This window comes from Pseudonaja textilis, chromosome 1 (assembly GCF_049901715.1).
Source record: "Pseudonaja textilis isolate UNSWEBS1 chromosome 1, rPseTex1.2, whole genome shotgun sequence".
Classification (NCBI taxonomy): Eukaryota; Metazoa; Chordata; class Lepidosauria; order Squamata; family Elapidae; genus Pseudonaja; species Pseudonaja textilis.
This window is the reverse complement of record NC_141990.1, coordinates 146233724-146257293: the sequence shown is the minus strand read 5'-3', so window position 1 is coordinate 146257293 and position 23570 is coordinate 146233724. Positions and strand designations below refer to the sequence as shown.

At 37.6% G+C, this 23570-nt stretch overlaps 1 protein-coding gene across 4 annotated transcripts in view; it reads right to left on the bottom strand.

Moving 5' to 3' along the window:
• The window catches only part of PLCB1 (phospholipase C beta 1), a 468720-nt gene that overhangs the window by 100135 nt on the left and 345015 nt on the right, over positions 1-23570 (bottom strand). For all 4 annotated transcript variants that reach the window (XM_026710475.2, XM_026710474.2, XM_087918907.1 and 1 more), the window contains exons 11-13: positions 14339-14496; positions 3334-3416; positions 1498-1582 (exon numbers count right to left, since the gene is read on the bottom strand). In XM_026710475.2, the coding sequence (XP_026566260.1) occupies positions 1498-1582; positions 3334-3416; positions 14339-14496 (326 nt within the window). The remainder of the gene's footprint in view (positions 1-1497; positions 1583-3333; positions 3417-14338; positions 14497-23570) is intronic.

Below are 23570 nucleotides of genomic sequence, written 5' to 3'. Positions count from 1 at the left end.
CAGAACAGGATTTTTAAATTACATAGTAGAATTTCCTGCTATCATATTAGATAATTTTAAAGAAGGCCTAAACAGGTGCATTGAAGATAGGGCTCCTAGAGCTTATTAGTCCTGATGGCTGTTTGTTAGTTTCATATCACAGGTAACATACCAAGTATATCAGCTATGGAGTAACCATGGAGGAAATCTATTCCCTCTCTATCGATAAATATGGCCTTTGTGAAGGGATATGGTTGATCACTTTGTGTAAACAGAATGCTAGGTTGGATGACTGTTAGCCTGATCTATCAGGGACATTCTTAATATTTATTATCAGCTGTCTCATCATTACTGTACCACAAATATTTCAGCAGCAAGAATAAGCCTGGATTCCGTAAATCTTAAAAGTGACTACACAGCACAAGATCCCCTGTATGTGTGAGATAGCACCAACAACCCACTTGTCAATGGGACAAAATGATTGTTTACCAAAGGGAGATCTGGAGGAACCCACGTCACCAGAAATATACTAGATATGTATGGGTTTTTTTAAAAAATAATTAGTATCCTAGTAAATAATATTTGCTCTCTGGTGTTTGATTCCACCTGGGACACAAAACTACTCAACCAATGGTGGTATGCTACTGGTTCGGCCCGGTTTTGCCGAGCCAGTAGCAGCAATGAGCAGTGGAGACCGAACCGGTTCTCTCCACTGCTCTGTTGTTGGGCCCGCCCATCCGCCTTGGCCGCCATATTCACCTTTATCTTCTGCTTTTGAAGCGCAGCTGCTTTGAACAGCACAGGAGAGTGCTGCGTGGCAGCTGCTGAATCAACCTGGAGAGTGCAGGCTTGCAGTAGGTGAGTTAGAACGCCTTTGCGGCTGCGCAAACACCTCTGCGGCTGCACAAAGTGCGTGTTTGGTGTGCACGCGCGCAAAGCATGCCCACCAAGCCACACCCACTGAACCGGTGGTAAAAGTTTTTGAATCCCACCACTGTACTCAACCACCAAAAATCAATTTAAATTACATTGAAGCATTTTTGCTGGTACAGCTTACACAGAAGATTATAGTCTTTGTTAAGTTTTCACATGTAGACCTGGCATGGATAGGATACGGTTGAAGACTGCTTTGGAATGAATTCAAATCCTCAAAGCAAAATAAAAACATTCTTACAGTTTTGATACAATTTTTGTGCTGCTCAACCCAAATAAATAATATTTTGCGAAATGAACTCGACTTTACAGCAAAGTAGAGTTCATTTAAAAGTCCCTGTTACAGTTTTTTTTTGTGAAAGCATATACATTATATAAGAAGGGCATGTGCTTCAAATATATTTCAAAGATAATTCTCCATTGCCTAAAAATAAATAAATAAAACAAACCAGACATTCCCCATAAAGAAAGAAATCCATTAAGTTGGAAGATAGGAAGGAACCACAGAAACTTAAACTTCTAGATTAAATATTACTTGATGTAGTCAAATAGTCAACAAAGCTAAATAAATAAAAAGGTACTTACTGGGTATTTTTCTAGTGGTTCCATCAGCAAACCATCTCCAAATATTAACCGGCAATATTCTGCCATTTTTGCCTGCTGTTTAGGGCTAATAGCGGAAGAAATTGTAAAATTAAATAAGGCTTTTTTATAATGTCAGAAATACACTCTAACAAGATGAAGAGGTATAATTTTCCAAACCTGTCGTCTTAAATTGTACTCGGTGATCTAAAGTCATTATACTATTAATTTGACTTCAACAACAGCTTTCTTGCCACATTTTTACATTAATCAGCACAATAAAAGTTCTCATTTGTAGTTTGTCATTAATAGTAATAAAAGGAAAACAATGAACCTGCCTACATACACACAAGAAACAACATGCTTAAGAAAATACAGAAAATTATTTTCACATCTACGTACTCTTAAAAATATTTATATTGATCTACAATAGAAGAGAATATTGAACTGTTGAGTTCTTTGGGCTCTCTAAGCTTGGTTGTTTGCTTGTAAACATTTCATTACCCAGCTAAACAACATCATCAGTGCAAGCAAGTATGCTTTCTATGCTTTTTCCCTTAACCCCACACTCATTTACACATTAAGATCCATTTCCTTTTGCCGTAGAAGTGAGCCATGTCTGTCCTTCCTTCCTTCCTTCCTCCCTCCCTCAAATTCCTGTCAATTTATTTTCCTTGTACAAAGCTTGCAGGGAGAAAGTTAAGTAGTGGCTGCTAGATGGGGCAGTGGGGAGAACAAGTGTAGGTGTGTGTGTGAGGGGGATCAGGAGTATCGCTTGGGTTGGGAAGGCTGTGTACGTGTGCACCAAGAATACCACATGAGCAGAGAGAGCACAAGGGGTAGGTGATATAGGTTGAGAAGGCTTCCCTTTCCCTTTCCCTTTCTTTCCTTTCTCTTCCCTTCTCAGCAGGCAGGGAAATGGCTGCTGCTGCACTGTGAAGGAAGTGAGGGATTGTGAAAATGGCGGGGAAATTGTCACAGAGCTTTAAAAATAAAGATCATGTGGCTGCAGCGGCTGTGCAGACTGCAGTGACTGATGTTGCTGTGCAACAATAACCAACAGCACTAAAGCAGGCACGGTTTTATCAAAATTCATCCCCTCGGACGTATTTTGGACATATTCTGTAAATTATCTCATATGAGGTACTGTGGTTTGAAACTTGTTGCCCTATTATGCACCATTTTACCCAATGAAGGGTCATAGTTTTAGTAATATATAGATTATAGATTCCCCACAAGCTCTGGAAAAAAATAGTAACTTAGTTTGACTGGGGTATACCGCAAGTTCTCCCTTCGCATGTAAATAAATGCCTGAGATGACAAAAAACGTTCATGCAAAAGAGCTATATTACAATTTAATACTTTTTTTAACCTGTAGCAAAAATCTACAACACTCAAATGTTACTGATGCATCTTATCTACTGCAACCTGCTTGGAAACAACATCGTATTCAACTGCCAACACTGGAAAACCAGATTCTTCCTCCTCCCTTTGGCAAAATGGATTCCCCCATCCCCAATATATTAAGTCATTTACTACCAAACTTTAAATGCCGCTCAGTTCCAAAATGATTCTAAGTATCTTACAAATAGTACAAGGTAGAAAGAATTAAATTGGGGGGCAGGTATGTGTTTGAAAGCCCATGCTAAATACCAACAACTGACATTCAGGGAAACTGTGCTAGCAGCAACCGATTGCAGAGAGGGATTCACCAAAGACTTTTTTAATCCAGGGGAGAAAATGTAAGAAACTTCTGCTCCATAAGTAGAAATCATCCATATAGGAAACTGGACATAACTGACTAAAAACATTATTTATACGAAAATCTAAATTACTTACGAATCCACATGATTCTCAAAAGAGAGGAGTATAGGGAAAGGAGATGTCTTAAATGCACATTCAGCAATAGCTTCTATGACTTCCTAGAAAGGAAAAAACAAAGAACACGTTTTCCCTTGAGAAAAAGAAATTATTTAACACACAAACATAAAGCGGTCTTGACAGTTCCTCTGACCCACACACTCAGGATTGTATAATTCTTAAAAGAACAAGGCATTAAGTTTGTCTCAGTGTGACTAGCCTTCTAATCTTCAAGCCCAGTAAAATGCTATTGGCATGTGGGAGAATAAACAGCAGTTTGTATTTAGAAATGTGTGTTCACAGGGCTCATAACGGTATTCCTAAAGCTCCACTTTTAGACATTTTGTGTAATAAAATAGTTATGTATTGCCAGGTAACCTTTATTGTATTTGAAAAGAAGACTTCTTTTCAGTACCAATAAATTGCCACTCTTTAGTTATGCCTGAGTTTAATAAATCCTTGAGTATCTGACAGAACAAAAGAAAAGGAATGCGTGTTGAACTGCAATTTGTATGCTGTACAAACCCAGGCACAGTGGTGAAATGCTATCGGCCGAACCAGTAGTAAAAAAAGCTCCAATGATCAGCTGAGAGGAAAAAGAAGAGAAAAGCACAGGATCGGCCCTCCCTTTCTTTATCCTCTCTGCTGATTGGTGCGGCAGAGCCACAGCTGGTATTTGGAAAGCTGTGCACGCACACAATCACCAAACTGGTAGGGAAACTGGTAGAATCCCACCACTGCCAGACACTGTAGTTGGTAGAATATATATGAATCTACTTCGTGGTACATTCAGTGTGCCAGGACAACAACAAAATCTGGTATAGCACAAGGGGGAACCCCCAGTAGCTGATCCAGAAGAAAGCCAAGAAACTCCTGATTAGTATATGCTTATCCCAACCTGAAGCCATTCTTATCCCTGCAGCCAGAAACATGCTTGCAAAATTTGTAGGTTGGGATGGGCCATGTTAGTGACTTAACCTCACACAGTGATTTTACTTAACATGTTGCCTGATGCTTAAAGACGTGTGTGTGTGTGTGTGTGTGTGTGTGTGTGTGTGTGTGAAGGCTTTTCAATTATTAAGAATACTCCCTGTCCTGTTCCCCCCAATGGATTTACTTCCTCAGGGAACAAATACTGGTAGAATGTGTGAAAAACCAGCAGGATTTAGCTGAAATGGAGACCGCTTCTGTACTAGCTGATTTAGGTTAAGGGTTGCTTTGTCTCTTTACAAATTTACTTGCCTGTAGGTTTTTTTTTTTAATGCTTAAAACTATTCGTATAAAAAAACTGCATTCTCCTTCCCAAGGAGTGTCTTAAACTTTGATATAGGACTATGGACAGTCTGTGCAGCATGATATAGAGTTATTGGACTATTGATATATTCATTGAAGCACTGAAGTATACATTTTCTTATATAGTGAGAATTATGACGAAAAATTATATAGCTCAGCAAAGATATGAAGATTTACACATTTGCCATGTTTACCTTACCATGCTTTTAAAATTAGTTACAAATTGCCTTGGCTGAAAGGCGCCATAGAAATCTAAACCTTTAGTAGTAAAAATATGTATGAATATGTATGTGTGAAAATATAATAATTATACAGGATAGGAAAACAATCATAATGCTATTTTTGCACAAAAAAATACTTCCAGAAACTTGCTTTATTAAACTTATTCAGATAATTACTTATCCACTAATTGCCTAAGAGGAGAGAACAGAGAAGGTTTTTAATTTACTCGGCCTAGAGAAAATTTTAAGAAAAAAAAAGGGGGTGTATGCACATATGTACAGTATATACATTCTATAAGTGGAAATTCTGTTCCTCCAGACAACAGACACCAAAACAACACAATACAACACAAAAATAAAAAGTTTGGTTTTCACTTCTCATCCAGTATTGTTGACTGAAGTACTTTTAATTGGTACCAATTCAGTAAAACAAATGCACTAAAGTTTAAACTAAAATACTTTTATTATAATTTTGTCGTGCAAAATGTACATACGGTGTATCAATATAAGAAAAAAAAAATCAACAGTATGTAAATTTTGGAGGAGATTCTTTTAATATAACTAACCATCAGATAAGGAAGGGAAAATCATATGTAAAAGGCTTGTACTAATTGTGAGGCTTCCTCACATGAACCTTCCTGGAAAAGCTAAAGTACACAATATTCACCTTTTTACTGACAAGTGAATTTGACAATATTAAACAAACTAATCTAGATCAAGCACAACTCTGTTTTACAAAGAAATGGTCGGGGGTAAGATGTCTATTATCAAGTTCTACAGTTATGAAATCAAGAAAGGATTAAAAAAATTAAATTACATAACTTAAGCTTTACACTAGGTTTGTGCCTCTGCACATGTCAAATCTACCTGTCAGAAAAAAATGACAGTTAAAACAAGCTATTATATGGGACACCAAGAAGAGTGCTGATTAATGGTTCTGACCTCATGTATAGGTATCTCAAAATTGTTTCCCCTGCCTATTAACAGATTACTTCTTTTTTACTTTGCTTCTTACTAAATCAGGAAATGTCAAATTGAATAGCAAAGTGGCAGCATTATTTTGAAAGAGACATTCATGCATGTGGTATTAAAGGCACAATAAGTGTAAGTCAAAATATCCTGACATTCTTCATTCTTTCCAGTGAAAAAAGTAAAAAATAATTTTTTTTTAGAGAGGAACAAAATCTCCAATTCATGTGTGGGATGTGCACGACTCTCTAATGCTAGCATTTTCAGAAGCATTCTGAGATTAAAATATACGTTTAAAAATGGCCAATTACTAAATTAAAACACCCTCTCTCTTTCTCTCTCTTGATTATACAATGCTGCCAACAAAGAAGCCTACATAATGATCACATCCAAGGAATGCTTGGTTTCTAGATGCCACTTTCTGGCTTCTGTTTCATTTCTGTGCACGCATGGCAAGTCAAAGCGAGATTTCTGTTGAAAGAAACCTGCTGGGTAAAACAAGGAATCTGTCCAAACTTCAACAGGGAGAATTGCTCTGCTGTGCATCACTGTTTTCACTGTCTGCTCAAAGATGAGGTGGTCCACAAACTGGAGCAACAGTGCAATGCAGTGTAATATACGTGGCAGAAAATATCCTTCCCATCAAGTTTTACTTTTTTTAAAAAAATTACCTGCATATTCTACAAACCTTTGGCAAGATAGCACAGAATAACAAACAAAATCAACCACAATTAATTTAACAATAATCCAAGCAATACAATTCATACAAATGAATTTAGCAATAATGGGGAACAAATCAGAAGCTACACCAGTTTCAGATGGTAACTTTGTGTTCTGAATCTGGGCATGCAGTAATTGTGGTCTCTTTCTATTCACCACTCACTTGATCTTAAAAAAATGAAGTGCAGGCTTCTGTTATTCTCTGTAGTATAGTTATCCACAGTCTGTTTTGGCAGTCAGAAATGCAAATCCATTAATAGCAGACAGCCATCATAAGCAATATATGCAATTGATGAGACGATAATATAAAAGTTAGGAGCAAAACATTGCTTCTTCAGATGTTGAAATATGGTTACGGTAATCAACGTGGGACTTGATTTAAAATTGAATTATTTAAACAAGTAATGTCAATTATGTCCCGATTGAGGCTGCCTCATATTTAAATGTTTGTGTACTCTGTGCATCCGGGTTTTCTCTCATGTGTGTAAGTTGATGACTGGCTCAGACGATGCATGTATTATAATGGTGGACAAATCAATTCCTTCAGATCACCAGCAATGCTGTTTGTAATTTTCTGTCAAGAATGCTGATTAATTGTTCCAGAAATGTGTGCACAAGTGAATTTTTAAAGCCTATCACTCACACGGGATTCATATCCAATAATACACCACAGGGCTTGGAAGCACTATTCTTTTATATAATAAGGACTGTCTTTCCTGCTGCTCTTAAAGGTAATTTTCTCCCTGAGAAAAATGGATATGCTTTATGTGATCCAGGTCTATAATAGGAAGCTTCAATATAGTTTACATGACTCATCTGCATAATTTAGGTATATAGGCTGATGCTACATAACCTCAGCCTCACCAGTAATATCTGATGTAAATCATGGTTATCCAGTGTCATACCTCACAACTCTATTGGGACTTCCTGCTTAACAAAGGTAATTGGGACCTGAATTTCCATCGCTAAGTGATGTGGTTGTAAAGCATATTGTTGTGGAACTGCATTGTGATACGGTAGCAATCTCTGCAATTCCCACAGCTGTCGTTATGTGAAATTCCCAGGTCATTAAAGAAGAACTTCATATGGCTACCAGTTGTGACTTCCTTCTGGCTTTTCACAAGCAAAGTCAATGGGAAAATTGCCTAGAATATGCAAGCTGGCTGGATGTTGGGTGTGTACTATAGAGTGAGCCAGAGTTTGTATGTGAGTGTGCGTTGGCAGGGAAAGGTTTCTGTGACACTGTGTGAGTGCATGAGGGCTGAGGACAGGGTATTAAGGCATCACCTGAGCACCTGTAGGTTAGGGAAAAGTTGCTGCAGTATCACTAATGTGTGCAGGCTACAGAGAGAATGCTATGGGAGAATAAGTGGTGGGAACAGCCTTCCCTGTAGGCTTTCCTGCAGACTTTGCTTGTGGGAAACCAGAAAGGAAAGGTCACAAATATTGATCACATGATTGCAGGATAATGCAACCATCAAAGTGTGAGCTGGTTACCAACTGCTCAATTCACAATCGTGTGACTGCAGAGATGGTGTGATGGCCAGAATTTGAGGACTGGTCATAAGTACCACTCAGGTAGCATCATTAAAACTTTGAATGGTCACTTGAGCAAGTGGTCGTTAACTCTATTGACTGCTGCTTTCAATTTAAAGGTTGCAAGAAAAAAAACTAATTATTTTGCTTTTAAAATTATTATATTTGTGTCATGTCAAAGAGTACATTTGCAATAATAAAATGCAAACTTCTAAGACCCAGGACTTTTTGAAATGTTTCATTATTTTAAAAACTGTTTCTTTCTCTATTACTGATATATATACATACTACAACTTTGTTGGTTGTATGTTTACAATTTATATTGTTTTATTTAGTTTCCTAGTATGGTTTTGTTTGCTTATTTAGTAGCCTATGACTATCACTAACTCTTGTATCTTATGATTCTTGATTCATGTATTTTTTATGTACACTGAGACCTTATGAACCGCATTCCTTGTGTGTCCAATCACATTTGGCCAATAAAGAATTCTCCTCTCTTCTTTTCTCTTCTCTTTGTTATATGTATATAAGTATGCATATACATATCCTGGATATCCATAGGAAATAGTATCATTATTTAGAATGAATGATGGAAACTTTAGAGTGGTAATGCAATAAAAAGAAAATCAAATAAATCTCCAAAAATGAGATGACACACCACCAAATTTAGATGAACTATAGTATAGCAAAACTGCAAAAGGTCAGAGGTAAATCTTATTGAATTATATGGAATACAGTCTCTACTTAAGCATGTATTTCCATCGCCCCCCCCCGCCCCAAATCCTGTTATGTATATTTGATATACTATCTTTGTGCAGCTTATGGTAACTTCAGGATACATATACCTATCTATCACGCCATTTCCCCTTGATGAAAGCAGTGCTATGTAGAGTTCAGAACAAGAATAAGAAATTGAAAGCAAAAAAAGAAAAAAGTATATGTACAATTAAAATTAAAACTATTTTGTCCTAATATCAATCATCATACTTTTGGGTATCTTACTCCCCCCCCCCCTTTTTGTTTTCTTCTTCTAACATATCCATTCACTGATTCATATATTGCCTTTATTTCTTCCAAGGTCTTCTTCAAAGATTCCCACAATTCTAACCAACCATGACTTTCGTTTTTTGATTTTCCTATTCTTGATCCATTCAGTCTTCCTTCATATATTTATTTTGTGCTTCAAATCTCATTCACTGTGACCAAAGCACCTCAATCACATTTGTTCAGTAGTCATTCATTCTGGATCTAACTCTTCCCTATTCATGTAATTTTTGCCTTTTTTCTTTTTATAGGGAAACTTACTTTCAATTCCCTGGATAGATGCAGTTTATACAAACATATCAAACAAGTCCTGAAGCCATTCCAGAAGCAAATTACACCTACATTTTAGCATTTCTCCAACTAAAACCCAATAAAATTGATGATCATTAGCACCTGCTTGGTATAATTGGTTAATCACACACCTGACTCTAATCCTATAAAACCCCTGCGTGCAAGTGTGTAAGTTTAAGAATTGATATTGTTTAAAGACAAAGAGTGATCACACCAAATATTAATTTGATTTGGATTTTTCTTCTGTTCATTAACTTTCCCTTAGGTTAATTGATAAAAATAAATTATCAACACTTCTATTTCTGAAAGCATCCTTAATTTACAGCATTTTTGTACAACTGCCTAATGCTTTTGCAGAATACTGTATTTCACTGTCCCTGAGGAGTAGTAACATCAAAATGTATTAGGCATATTTAATTTTCTCAAGGTTTTTAAAAGGCTAGCAAATTTATCTTTATCAGAATTACTCAAGGGTACTCATGTACTTTTCCTAGAGAGAAACTTATGAAAAGACAATTGAAGGAACCCTGAAAATAACTAAGAATCCAGAAATATAAGAAATAATAAAACTTTTAAAAGGGAAGACAAAGCAGTACACAATAAATAACTGATAAGTTGTAAGTACTTTATAAGCAGGGAAATATTATAAATAACAAAGAAGCATACTGGATAGTGAAATCCTGCATTTGTTTATAAAATAATAATAGGTTATAATTTTAAATTTATATATCTATCTATCTATCTATCTATCTATCTATCTATCTATCTATCTATCTATCTATATATTTGGGTTGTTCGGGTTTTCTCCGCGTAAGATTCGAAGTATCTAGGCAACGTTTCGATGAAGTCTCATTCATCATCTTCAGGCTTCTGTCTCCGGCTCTGTGCTTCTCAGAGTGATGTGAGATTGCAGCTGCTTCTTCCTTTTAACTGCTAGTGGGGGTGGGACTTGATTGGGTGGGGGCTTGGCTGTGTTCTGATTGGGTGGGGTGTGTTCTCATTGGTAGGGTGTTTGGCTGTGTTCTGATTGGTTGGGGGTTAGCCATGTTCTGATTGGTTGGAGGCGTGTTCTGTTCAGGTGGGGGCTTGGTTGTGCTCAGGTTAGTCTTAGTTGCTGGGGGATTTGAGCTGGTGAGTTGTGATCTTGCTGTTTGGCTTCGAGTTCGTGGTCCTGCTGCATCTTCATAGTGGGTGTCGGTTTGCTTCATGTATGGCTCGGAGGGGTTTGAAGTGGGTAGTGATGCAGCTGCAGTGTAGCTTCTGGTCCATGGTCATGTCTCATCTTCTGAGTGGGTGTGAGTCTGTTTTCTACATGGAAGTGTGGTGGTGGCATCTTGTGTGGCTCTCATGGGTGTGGGTCTGGTGTCCTTCTTCATGTTAGGTACTCGTCTGTTCATGAGGGCGGGTTTCCAAATGGCTGGAAGGCGGGAAGTATCATCTCGTTTGTTCATGCTGTGTGGGCGTTTTTCTATCTCTATGGCTTCTCTGATTATTCTGCTGTGAAAGTGTTCGGTTTTGGCGATAGTTCTGGTATTTTTAAAATCAATTTCATGTCCTGTGGCTTTGAGGTGTTGGACCAGGGAAGAGGTTGTTTCTTCTTTTTTGATTGAGTTCTTATGTTCTTCAATGCGTGCACTTATTCTTCTGTTAGTTTGTCCAATGTATGTGGTAGGGCAGGCAGTGCAGGGGATTTCGTATACTCCTTGGTTTTCTAATTCGATTTTGTCTTTGGGGTTTCTTAGGATGGTGGATATTTTTCTGTTTGTGCAGAATGCTGTTTTGATGTTGTGTTTTTGGAGGATCTTGCTGATTTTGTCTGTAGTGTCTTTTATATATGGGAGGAGGGCTTTGCCGTTTTCTTGTTCAAAAACGTGTGTGTGTGTGTGTGTGTGTGTGTGTGTGTGTTTATATGCAGGATTGAAAAGTTTGTCTATATATTTTTCAAAAGTAAATCCATCACTCAAGGTGAAATATATATTTGATCAAATTACAGTGTATGACCTATTATATGAGATAGAAGGATCCTAGTTCTATTCAGCAAAAATAATAACAAATAATATCCACAAGATTCACCGTGATTATCCCAAGTATACAGAAATGGGTGATGATGACATGAAATCATTAGTTATTAGTAGAGGGCAGAAAAGAATGGAGAAAAGGGAACATTTTTATAGACAGTTACAAATTGTGCTGAAGAAAAAAGCTTGAAGAATTACAGATAACCATTAGTAAAGAGGTAAAGGGGATTTCAACACATAATGTGTTGAATTCTGAAGCATTGTCTGAAGAAAACGTACATTCAAAATATATTTTCTGTTATAAATCAAAATTCCACAAAATGACTATGTAAAACCTGCAAGTTAAATCATCTCATGAATTATGTACATAGGTGTGTGTGTTGTGTGTGTGTGAGAGAGAGAGAGGGGGGGGGAGGCAGAGAGAGAGAGAGAGAGATTGAGGGAAGGTGAGAGGGAAGGAGGGAGGAGAGAGAAACGAGAGAAGGAGAAAGGGAGGGGGAAGAGAGAAAGAGACGGAGGGAAGGAGAGAGGGAGGGAGAGAGAGATTATGTCTGAAAAAGCAATTTTGGTTTTTGGATAGATTCAGTATTAATGATAACCACACACACACACACTTTCTCTCTGTTTTCTCTCTCTCTCTCTCTCTCTCTCTCTCTCTCTCTGTGTGTGTGTGTGTGTGTGTGTGTGTGTAAAAGGTCAACTGAAGGAGAGAAGATCAACTTAGGTTACAACAAAGGAAGTCTGACAAGCAGTGATAATACACATTATGGGATAATTAGCCATATGTTTTCCTGTAACTGCCTCTATCTCATTGTTTTAACATTAGAAAAGATTAAAGATTAATCTTCTGTATTTTGCTTTTTAAGGAATATCTAGCTTAACATCAGTCATGATACCAGAATACTTTCTGCAAAGACTGACACAGGGAATGGAAAGTCGTATCTTATGCAAAATACACTAAGAATACCTGAAATCTGCCCATTAAATTATTAACTTAGGTATTTTGTTACTGAGAGGAAATCAAAACTTATTTTAGTGTACTCCCAATACCAGAATACATGTTGTAGTTTCCTCATACCCCTAAATAAACATGCTTTTTAGCATTCACAGAAAGATGACATGCATGTGAATGACCTCAGTAACACATCTGTAGATATAGGCAGCAGTGATGCTCGTTGTATCTCCATTAGTTAAATAACTTTTAAATAACTATTCTGTTACCTCTGCCTGGGGAAAAATGACAGACTGGATAAAATCTTAAAAAGGCCCAGAGAGATCAGAATGTGTTTCAAAACTAGCCTAAATAGTTCACCTTTGCCTATATATTCACATATGATCAATTTTGTGAGAACTGTATATCTGTTATTGATTTGAACCATGCCTTTTCTGGATTGAAAATATTGCTCTTCATCTCCTTAAAAATGCTGAAGCCAAACAAAGTTTTGTAAGCAGTTTATTAACGAAATGTTTCAGCTGAAATAGCTACTTCTGTTTGTATCACTACTAGTTACTTAATTGGCGTTCTACAGTAGCCTCAAACTCCTATTCATCATTCTATCCAATATTGGGCAGTGGTTTCCTTTTTTCACTTTGGGCTCTATCCCTCTCCAAGAAGATCTGGAGATCCTATGCAATAAAAAGGAGAATTCATGAAATTCGTGCCTAGTAATACTTTATGCTGTAATGTTCTGTCTATACGCATTTTATGTCAACTGTGTGAAAGGGAAAATTTTATTGCATCATAAGAATCATGCATTTACTTATAAAAACGTTAACATGAGCAATATGTGAATTAATTTATAGTTATTTGTAAGGATGGAGATGTAAGCTATTCTACATGTATATAGACCAGGGCTGTCAAACTCCTGGCCCACGGGCCACATGTGTCATGTGCTGGCCATGCCAATGTTCGGTTTAGCAAAGGGGAAAAAAAATCCCGATACATCACATGACACTGCCATGACAACGTGACTTTGACACCCCTGATATAGACAATTGAGTATGGTATAAAAATGCTTTGTTTAACAAAGATAGGCTTAAAATCCTAAAGTTAAATTAGATGCTTAGTGACTTCGTGGACGCATCCAAGCAATTTTCTCAACAGAAACGTAGGAGGATTTGACTGCTGATTTCAGCGATTTCTTCACTTCTTATTCTAGTCTATACTTTATGCTGTAGATTTCTAAATTTACTATTACAGTACTGCCAGATGATCTGCAAAAGTTCCTTACACTACTTAAAAAAAAGTTCCTTACACTACCTTACACACTCTATCTATCTATCTATCTATCTATCTATCTATCTATCTATCTATCTATCTACCTACCTACCTATCCATCCATCCATCCATCCAAATGAGTACAAGACTGAGATTAACTGGTCTTACTCAGAAACCAGTGAGTTAGTTACTATCTTATACAGATAATCATTCCATAATGTTAAGTATAATGGAGCAAAATATTAAGAATATAGAATACAATTAAGATTAATAATTCCTTTGTCTTCCTATCATTTTGTGCAGCTTTATATACCACCTCATTATTGTAAAAGTTAAATAACGCACATTGGCTGGGCAACACTTCAGAAATAATTTGAAAAAAAACAAAAACGCTTTGGAGTGCATAGGAGTGTGAATACAGCCACTCTCTACATTTTGAAAGCAGTCCATTTCTCCTAGAGTCACACAGCCACCTAAGAAAAAGCCTGATGATTTAAATTCCTGCTTTTATTTTATTTACCTTTCTCTATCGAATTGAATTTCTAACATGGGCATCATTTGTTTCTCTGGAGACATTCTATATTCACCTGTGTGTGTCTTATATCTGCATATACACATGTGCATAAATACTCTATTTTGCCATTGTATTTTTACAGGGATGTTCTCAAATGTACCTTAAAGGATATTTCTGTTGTCATGGTGAATCCATGGGTAATGACTGGCTCCTCTTCAGCAGTTCGGCCTTTCCAGCAGTCCAGTTCAACACAGCGGCAGCCAGACAACAACACTTGACGATACATTTCTACAGAAGAGCTGCCGGCTAGCTGACCAGCTGCAAACAAAGAAGAAGAAACTGAATCAAGGCAATCCATTCTGGATTAATGGGCCTAAAGCATATTGTCTTAAAAGTATCAAAGTCTGCACCCCCAATTTTTCCCAGTGGCAAAAGACAAAGTGATAAATAGATAAAATTAAATGCACTCTTGTCGGGAACAGAGATAGAAAATGGATATAAGGGGCAAAATGAAATTAAAAGATAATTAATATTCTAACCGTTTTGAATGTTTCTATTTTTAAAAATGCTTAAGAACACATTTTGGTGCCCTAACAAGAAATGCTACAGAACTGCACACAGTAAACAAAGAATTATGAAAGCCTCTTTCTGTTACTTAATGGCATAGCAAATCTGATTTCTGAAAAAAATGTGGTCATGTCATTTAAAGATCAGGCAAGATGACTGTAATAGTATAATCTCTTTTTAAAAAAATTGTTATCAAGTCTACATAGTTTGAAAAAGGCTGCAATCCCTTCTAATTTTTCAGAGAAGTTAAGCGGGCCTTCAAATCTTTCCTCATCCCCTGGAATTTTATATGCAACCATTTAGGCTATTTTACAATAGCCAACTGCACATCTAAATGGGCTTTACTTACCCAGTGTGAAATTCTTCAGAAATTAGTGAGACAGGTTTAGTGACTTTCTTATTGAACCAATTCCTGTTTAAGGATAATATGTTTCCAACCACTGAACAACTAATTAGGTCATCTACAAATCCATAATGATACACTTAAGGAAATAAACATCTTATTCCCATATAGTAAATACTAACTGATGGACATTTACCTTGCAACTTTAGCTTAATTTTTAGTAAGACAACAAAAATACCTGCAAAAACAGCTAAACTTCTAGAATTGTAGTGAATGCTACTAGCTTTATTTCCAAAAATAGTGTTAAAGAAAATTGTTTGGGTTGAGTTGATGCATTCTTTTAAAACCAGCTTTGAACAGCAAAGAATCAAAGTAATGTTGTTGTCTATGTCTCCCTCCCGCCCCTCAAATACTGTTTAGGTGTGCCAAGCCTGACACTATGACTATAGCCAGTTTTCCTTTTTTACAGAACAAAAAGATCCTCAGGATTTTGCTAAATTATAACCGTATCCATCATCAAGCAGTTGTGGTGGCCTAGAGGTGAAGATGCTCACCTCCCACTCGGAAGGTTGAGAGGCAGCGACAGATCAGGGTTGCAAAGAGAAAATATCAGCTGTGAACTTTACAGAGGTGGCAGGAAGGGCATCTGGCCAGTAAATGCTCAGCTCCATTCAGCCGTCCTGACTCCAACCCAAATCAAGGCATTACAGGGTCGTAAAAAAAATAAATAAATAACCGTATCCAATCCATCATCATTGATAATGCTGAATAGAAAGGCAGAAGCTCTACTTCATTGACAACTATAAATGCAAAATATTTTCCATCTGGTATATAGGATCAATGGGAGATAGATGGCAGGAAAAAAAAAGGCAGATGAGCATCAAAATCTCAACACCGAATCACTTCAGATTTAAGACCAGACTCTCTGGCATTTGTTCCTTAACTTGTTCGTTTGGTCATCAAAACAGACAGAAAGGTACTTAGTTAATCGGAGACTAAAGCCTTTTCATAGAACAGTAGCTTCATTATCCATGATCATGCAATGGGAAGAGATTACGTATATTCTTTTCAGCCAAGAACGGGCAGAAGTTGAATTGGTTCGACACAAGAGGATGCCTGCTAGCTGGGAGCGGAAATCCAAGGAAATTATTTTTTAATTATTAGAAACAGTAGTACAATACGGAAACTGAAAAGCACTTATGGGAATAGTTTTGTGCCACTAGTGCTTGCTTAGCTTTGAAGCCCAAAGAAGTCAGCTCATTATTGTCATCAGTTGAGAGCTATTAGGAGGCACCAGAGAACGAACCCAAAGGGATCTGCCAACCAACACAAAACTGGAGAATTTGTGATATTCACCCATATTGATACACTGAACCATTTCACTACATAGCTTCGCTTTCCACGCTTTAAAACGTTGCGTCTATACTAATGAAATTTGGAAACATGTACACAAAATGCTTTTACTCCAGCATCATTGAGAGGAAGAGGGAAAACCAAGAGGGAAATCTTTAGGTAGCGGAAGTTAAACCCAAAAAGTGACAGAGATTAGCGATACTTCTCCACTTTCCAAGATGCTATGATATTAGCAATGCATCTTTTTTGCACCCTTTTGTGGAGGGTGGCCTGGAAATCCAGAGTTGAAAAAAGCATGCAGAGAGAGAGAGAGGATAGGTAATAATAAACAGCCTGGCTTCAGGATAGAGGAAGTATAGCCTTCTTGCAGTCCTCATCTGCATGGAGGATGCAGTTCTGTGCGGGAAGCCATCAGGAATTATTACCGTCCGTCTTCTGTGTTTCCGCCTGTAAGTGATTTGTGTGCTTTCAGAGAGAAAGAACTCCACATGAATACCTCCTCTTACTTGGAGATAAGACACTCTTTCGATCACCTCCTATATACCATGCCTCTAGGGTAAAATAGGAGGCTCCAAAGACTGGATATAGTGGCACCATCTAGCCTGCAGCCTAGAGATCTGCCACCAGGACGCAAAGAATCAACTCTGCAGGATGAGCTCTGCATCACTTTACACAATGGGGACAGGAGTGCAATGACAGAATAAATATGCCAAATATTTCTCATGCAGAAAAAAACTCAGGGCTCGAGAAGACTTTCGGGTGAGACTGCTATTGCCACTATCACCACCTCTATTTCTCTTATGAAGCATTTAGTCACCTGAGCTTCCTCTGAAGTTGCAACTTCCGCATCCTTTTACGTTCAGCTCAGCAATTATTCAGGGTTCACAAGCATTTCCTTCAATTCGCAGGCTGTCCAAAATAGTTAAAAAAAGAAAAAAAAAGCTTTCCAAGGCTGCACTGCTTGTTCCATCCAAACGATTTTGTGGGTTGAGGGAGCATAGATTTTTAATCTTGCTTTAAAATATTGTCAGAAACCTTTTTTTTTCATCTTTATTGTTGAGATCTGATCCTGTTAAAGGTGCTGCCATTCTAAAAAATGACTACTATTGTGGAGAAAAAAAAATCAATAGTGAACAAGCTTCTTGACTGAACGGCGTGCAAGAATAGACTCTGTTTTTATGATCTTGAGGCAATTATTAGAAATGCAAATTTTGCAGCTCCCATTCATGGATGCTCATAGACAGTGTCCATGAAACGTGATGGTAATAAACTATGTTGCTTTTGATAATCCTCATTCACATTGCTAAAGCACATACTGATTTCAAAGCAAGCCAGGCCTAAAAATAAATTGCTGCCTACTATTTGCTAAGACTATTTGCTATTTGCTAATATTCCATATTTGGGGAAATCTCTAACAATGAATAAAACTGAAAAAGGTATCTGTCCCCTCAGAAAGTATGAATGTTTGTAGTCAAGATCATGATAATTTGCTACCGAAGTGGTATAAAATTTTAAAAGTGGGGCAAAAAAGGAGAAAGAGAGAGAGAGAGGGAGGGGGAGAGAGGGAGGGAGAGAGAGGGAGGGAGGGAGAAAGGGAAGGAGGGAGAGAGGGAGGGAGGGAGAGGGAGAGAGGGAAGGAGGGAGAGAAGGAGAGAGAGGGAGGGAGAGAAGAGGGAAGGAGGGAGGGTGAGAGAGAGGAAGAGAAAGGGAGAGAGAGTGTGTGTCACCGTCTCAATATCAACCTGTTTCATGTGTGAAAACTTGAAAATGTCAAAATAAAAAAATAATGGAATCAAACGGTTTAGACAAAATTTAGATCTAGAGGTAATTCAGCAAGGAGTTAATGTGGACAATATTTAGTATCTTACATACAGTCAATCAGAATAGAGCTGGAAGAGAACTTGGAGGTGTTTTAGTTAACCTGCTGCTGAAGCAGGAGACCCTGGCCTATATACCATTTCAGGCAAGTGACCGTCCAGTCTCTTCTTAAAAACTTTCAGTGATGAAGCACCCACAACCCCTGACAGTAAACTGTTCCATTGGTTAATTGACCTCACTGTTAGAAAGTTTCTCCTTAATTCCAGATTGCTTCGCTCCTTCCATAGCTTCTTGTCCTGCCCTCCTACCTAGTATTTTCTATCACTTTTCAGAAACAGGTGGAGAAACTTGTAATTAAATGAACAAATTACAAGTACCATGAACAAAAGTTACAATAGTTTTTGTAGTCTCTCATCTAATGGTTGTTATAGTTATATTCGCTTTTCAAGAACAGTGTGTCCTTAAACTGTAGCACTACAAAGGCATCAGAATCTTCAGGCTTTCTGGATTGGATCCTCTGTCTTGTGCTTACCATGTAAATGAGGCAGCCCTACTGAACCTATTAAGTAAATTTCAGGCTCTTCTATAAACAAAGAGATCCCATGTAGCACATTCTCCAACCTACCTATTAAAACTCCAATCATCTTGGAGAAATCAGTAAATAAAGAAAAAGAAGGGTGGCTCTTTTATAGTTTTTACAATTAGATGCTTTTAGCAGTTCTGTCCTGACTTGGCTATCAAACCCTGGATCTCTAGCTAAGGACCTATCTCTCTATATACTAAACTCTTCTCCTGGCCTTTAACTGAGTGAAACAGTACAAGATAGAGCAACTGTTTTTGAACCGAGGTATCTCACGCGGGCTAACTTACAACATGCACCCAAAATCTGGGACCCCTGGCTCCCGAGGGAGTGAAATTTGGGGAAGTTGTGGCTGCTTCAGTACAACTAGTTGCTGCTCCGACCCTAGCCTACTGCTGCAATCACCTAGTTTTCATTTTTAAATGCCCCGTGATAGTTCTCCACTCAGTCTCACAATCCCTCACTCCCTTTCCTCACCCAGCAGCAGCGACTTACCAGCTTGCTAAGAAGGGGAGGGAGGTGGAGGAGGGAGATTTCCAATGATTCCCGCAAGGAAACGGAAACAGGAAGTTGGAAGCTGTTCTTGCTCTTGCTGTTTTTTTTTTTTGCGCCTGCCCTTGGTGATTCTGTTTCTCCCTTTAGGTGAATAAATATTTTTGAAACAATGATCCAACAGGTCATCTTGTCTGTAACGGTTACTGGGATCTTACACCATGTTTTGCAACAGTCATGACAATGACTTTTAACTATAATTTTCAATAAACGATGTTATTGCTCCAGGTTCTTGCTTTTTTGCTGCCCTTGTTTCAGCTCTTATCTAGAGAAGATGACTGCATTCCAGTGGGTCAATGCGTTGCATAGTTTCATGAATGAAAGCAGTTTCCCCAATACTTAAGGAGTCAGGTGGTCGTGATGAGTTTCCCTCTATGGCTAGTGATCATTGGCCTGCATAATGTTGTCTCTCTCACACTGTATTGTACCAGTAGCCGTCAAGAGAAATGGTTTGGCGTATCAGTTTTCTCATTTAAATATCCCATGCCATTAATAATGGGGGTGATGCAATGCTACAGTCCATTTCAAGATATGTACATGGCCAATGTTAAGACATGTGCATGAAAGTAAAGCAACTGGGTGTGATATCCAGAAAAGATCGTTGTATTGTTATCCCATGTTACCTGCTGACATTCAGCAACTCCTGCTTCCCTAGGGAGCCTTACTACAGCCATCCTGAAGCAATTGCAGGGGAAAAATAGGAAAGAAGTTTATCAGCTACAGAAGCCGTAGGATGCAACTGCCGTGTTTGGCTTTTGAAAAGGATGTAGGTACGTTGAACTGTAAAAAGCTTAGAAGAGTGTGCCTTCTTAATCACACAGATAAATGATAATTGTTCTTGAGCTTTTGGCACTGCAATATGAGGTGCTGTACAGTCAGTCCTTCATTGTGACAACACTAATAAACTAAGCTGATAGCTAGGAGAAATCTATAGCAAAACCGAGTTCCAAATTAAAGGCTGGAGGCTATATGGGAGATAGGGATTGAAAAAAACCACTCCCTCTGTTTTTTTTGCCATCTGGATGACAGATCAAGTATAGCTTGGAATCTCTTAGAATTATTTTTCTTTTTTCCCCTCCTGATAGATGGTAGCCTTGGATGATAAAGAGCATTATTTTCCTAAATGAAAGTAACCGCTGTAATATTTAAATGAATAACGAGCGCTTGCACTGTTGTCATCAACAGTATCAAACAAAAAGATCAGTGTAAGATACCGGCTCAAAGTATCATAAATTTAGAAAACTGTACATATTAAGATGATTGAGCAGGGAACTGTTACAAAACAAAATTGTACAAAGAAAAGAAGGTTAAAACGTAAGAAAACCAATGGAATATCACAGATGGTTAAATTGATTCTACTTCTGTTAAGACCCCATTTCAAGTTGAATCCATCTTCCTCCATCGCTTTCATGTTGGTACTTTAGAAACTGCTTTGAATATTTCTGAAATCCCTATTGGCCTAACTTCCCAATAGTAAGCACTTGGGATGCTATAAAAAGAAAAAGACTAAATCATTTAGTAGCAATAGATAGGGGAGGGGGAAAATCACATTCAGGAAATACGGCGTTGCTCTGAAAAAAAACATAATTATCGGTGCAGATGTGATCCAAAAGGTACAGTTAGAAAACAGAATGTGACTCTTCAATGTAACAATCTAATTTGTGTCTGTATTTCCAAGTCCATCGATGAAAATTTACTTAGAGAGCAAAACACTACAATAGAAAAGGCTCAGTTGATTTTATATATGATAATTACAGAGGGCTATTGTAAACACAAAGATGGAAGACTACAGAAACACCATAATGGAGGAATGGATTGAGAAGTTGGCCGAGTTTGCAGAAATTGATAAATTCATTTGTTTGATCAAGGAGGGAACTGCAATTACTTTTATAAAAGACCCATTATGGTGTGGTGGAGCAGTGATTAGAATGCAGTACTGCAGGCTACTTCTGCTGACTGTTGGCTGCCTGCAATTTGGCAGTTCGAATCTCACCAGGCTCAAGGTTGCTCCGCCTTCCATCCTTCCAAGGTCGGTAAAGTGAGGATACAGATTGTTGGGGTCAATAGGCTGACTCTGTAAGCTGTTTAGATAGAGTTGTAAAGCACTGTGAAGTGGTATATAAGTCTAAGTGCTACTGCTATTGCTATGGACTTTTTGCTAAAAATGCATAAAAGTGAATTGATGATATGAAGATTTATCGATTTAAAAGGTTTGTTTATGGGAAGAAGAGAACCATGATATGCAATTCAGGAGAGGCGAGATAATAATTGCTATGTTTGTAACTGTTGCAAAGAAGTTCAGACTATGCTTCTTTGGTTCTTTGTCTTTCTTTTTCCTTGTCTTTTACCCTTTTAACCTTTTACAATTTCTTTCTTTTCCTACCTCTCCTTTTATGTTTCTGAAGGCTTTAAAAACTTTGTAAAATCTTGCAATAAACATACTTTTTTTAAAAAAAGAAGAAAGATGGTAGGGATATCGGACAAACAAAAACTGCAAAATATCTTCCCATGTCTTTCCCAATAAGCCCATAAGCTCCGTTGGGAATCTTGCGCTTGAATGGATTTATACACAAGGAGCTTCGTGGGATTTAAAGACATTCGTTCTGTTGATCCCAGCGCTCTGGGCCGTGAACACTTTTAAATGGCAGAAAGAAGGTGGCTTCCTCTACCAGAAGGCATATGGCATTAGGCTGGGTCAGAATGGGATGGTACAAATAGACCAGCTGGGATCCCTCTGTGTAATACAAAACATCTGGACTGAAAGATGGCTCACTTAAGTATTTTTGTGTACTGGTACTTGAGTGATTTGGATATAAAAATATTTATACAAAATTAAACACTACATCTCCAATAGGAGACACCCCACTATCATTATACAAGAATTTCCAACAAGCACATTTTAATTAGATGCTTATATATACACAATTTAGGATGGCAAAACTCTTGTCTGTTCTCTGTACAGCCCTCTTTTGTGAAGAAAGCAAAACTGCTAGTACTTCTTCCAGTGCTAAGAACTCTCGTATCTGCTCATATGTATGTATGTATTGGTCACCCAGTAAATTAGAAATGTTGATAAACTGTCTATAAATACTGTAGAATCAAAATGCACATTCTTTCTTAAGTTAGAACTCCCATCCTGGGTGATGCTTGGAAGGTTACCTTTCCCTGGGGCCTTTCTTTCTTTTTACTATATTTTACTATATACTCTTTGCTATATTGTTTCTTGTTGTAGTTCTAGTATTTTGCTACACTGGTATTGTATTTTAGCCTTTTTACTGTAAGGTAGAAATAAAAGCCACTTAAGAGTCCTGCTGGACTGGAGCAACATTTGAACCCCAGTAAGTAGGTAAACTGAGGGTAAACAAAGGCCCCCCTATTTAATGTTGATTTATTTCCACTTCTGAGTTTTAACAGACTTCTTCCTAAAATTCTCTTCATTTTTTTGCATCTATGCTTTTTTTTTGGCAGCCATTATCATGATAAATTTCTTGATCAACTCCATCAATCAATCAAGAAATGACAACACAGCCAACCTCCCCACCAGTATGTATAGGGAGACGGCAACTCCGATCACGCTTTGCTGGCACAAACACGAAGCCAAAAGTACCAGCCTGAAGATGGCAATTGGGACCTCGTCGAAATGTTGCCAAGATGCTCTCAATCTTACACAGGAAAAGACCCGAACACGCCAAGACCTGCATATATATATATATATATATATATATATATATATGTATATATATATATATGTGTGTATGTGTGTATGTATGTGTCTGTGTGTGTGTATACACATACACACACACACACACACACACACACACACACACACACACATATATATATATATATATATATATATATATATATATATATATATATATATATATATATATATATATATATAAAATCTTTTCATTGAAGAAATAATCACACTCAGATATGCCAGTTGGTGTTAATGAGAATTAATGGGAACATTTAGAGAGTTATTGATCTTGCTCTCTTTGCATTTCTGCAAAGCCACGTGTATCATCTAGAAATCATGGTAAGTGAGTCTTCTTTTAGAATGGCTACCTTTTTATTGAGGTATTTAAGCTACTATTGAGCATGCAAATGTTCCTGAAACTTCCACTACCAGACACAATCTACTTCCATTTAATATTAACTCCTCTGTTTAATACA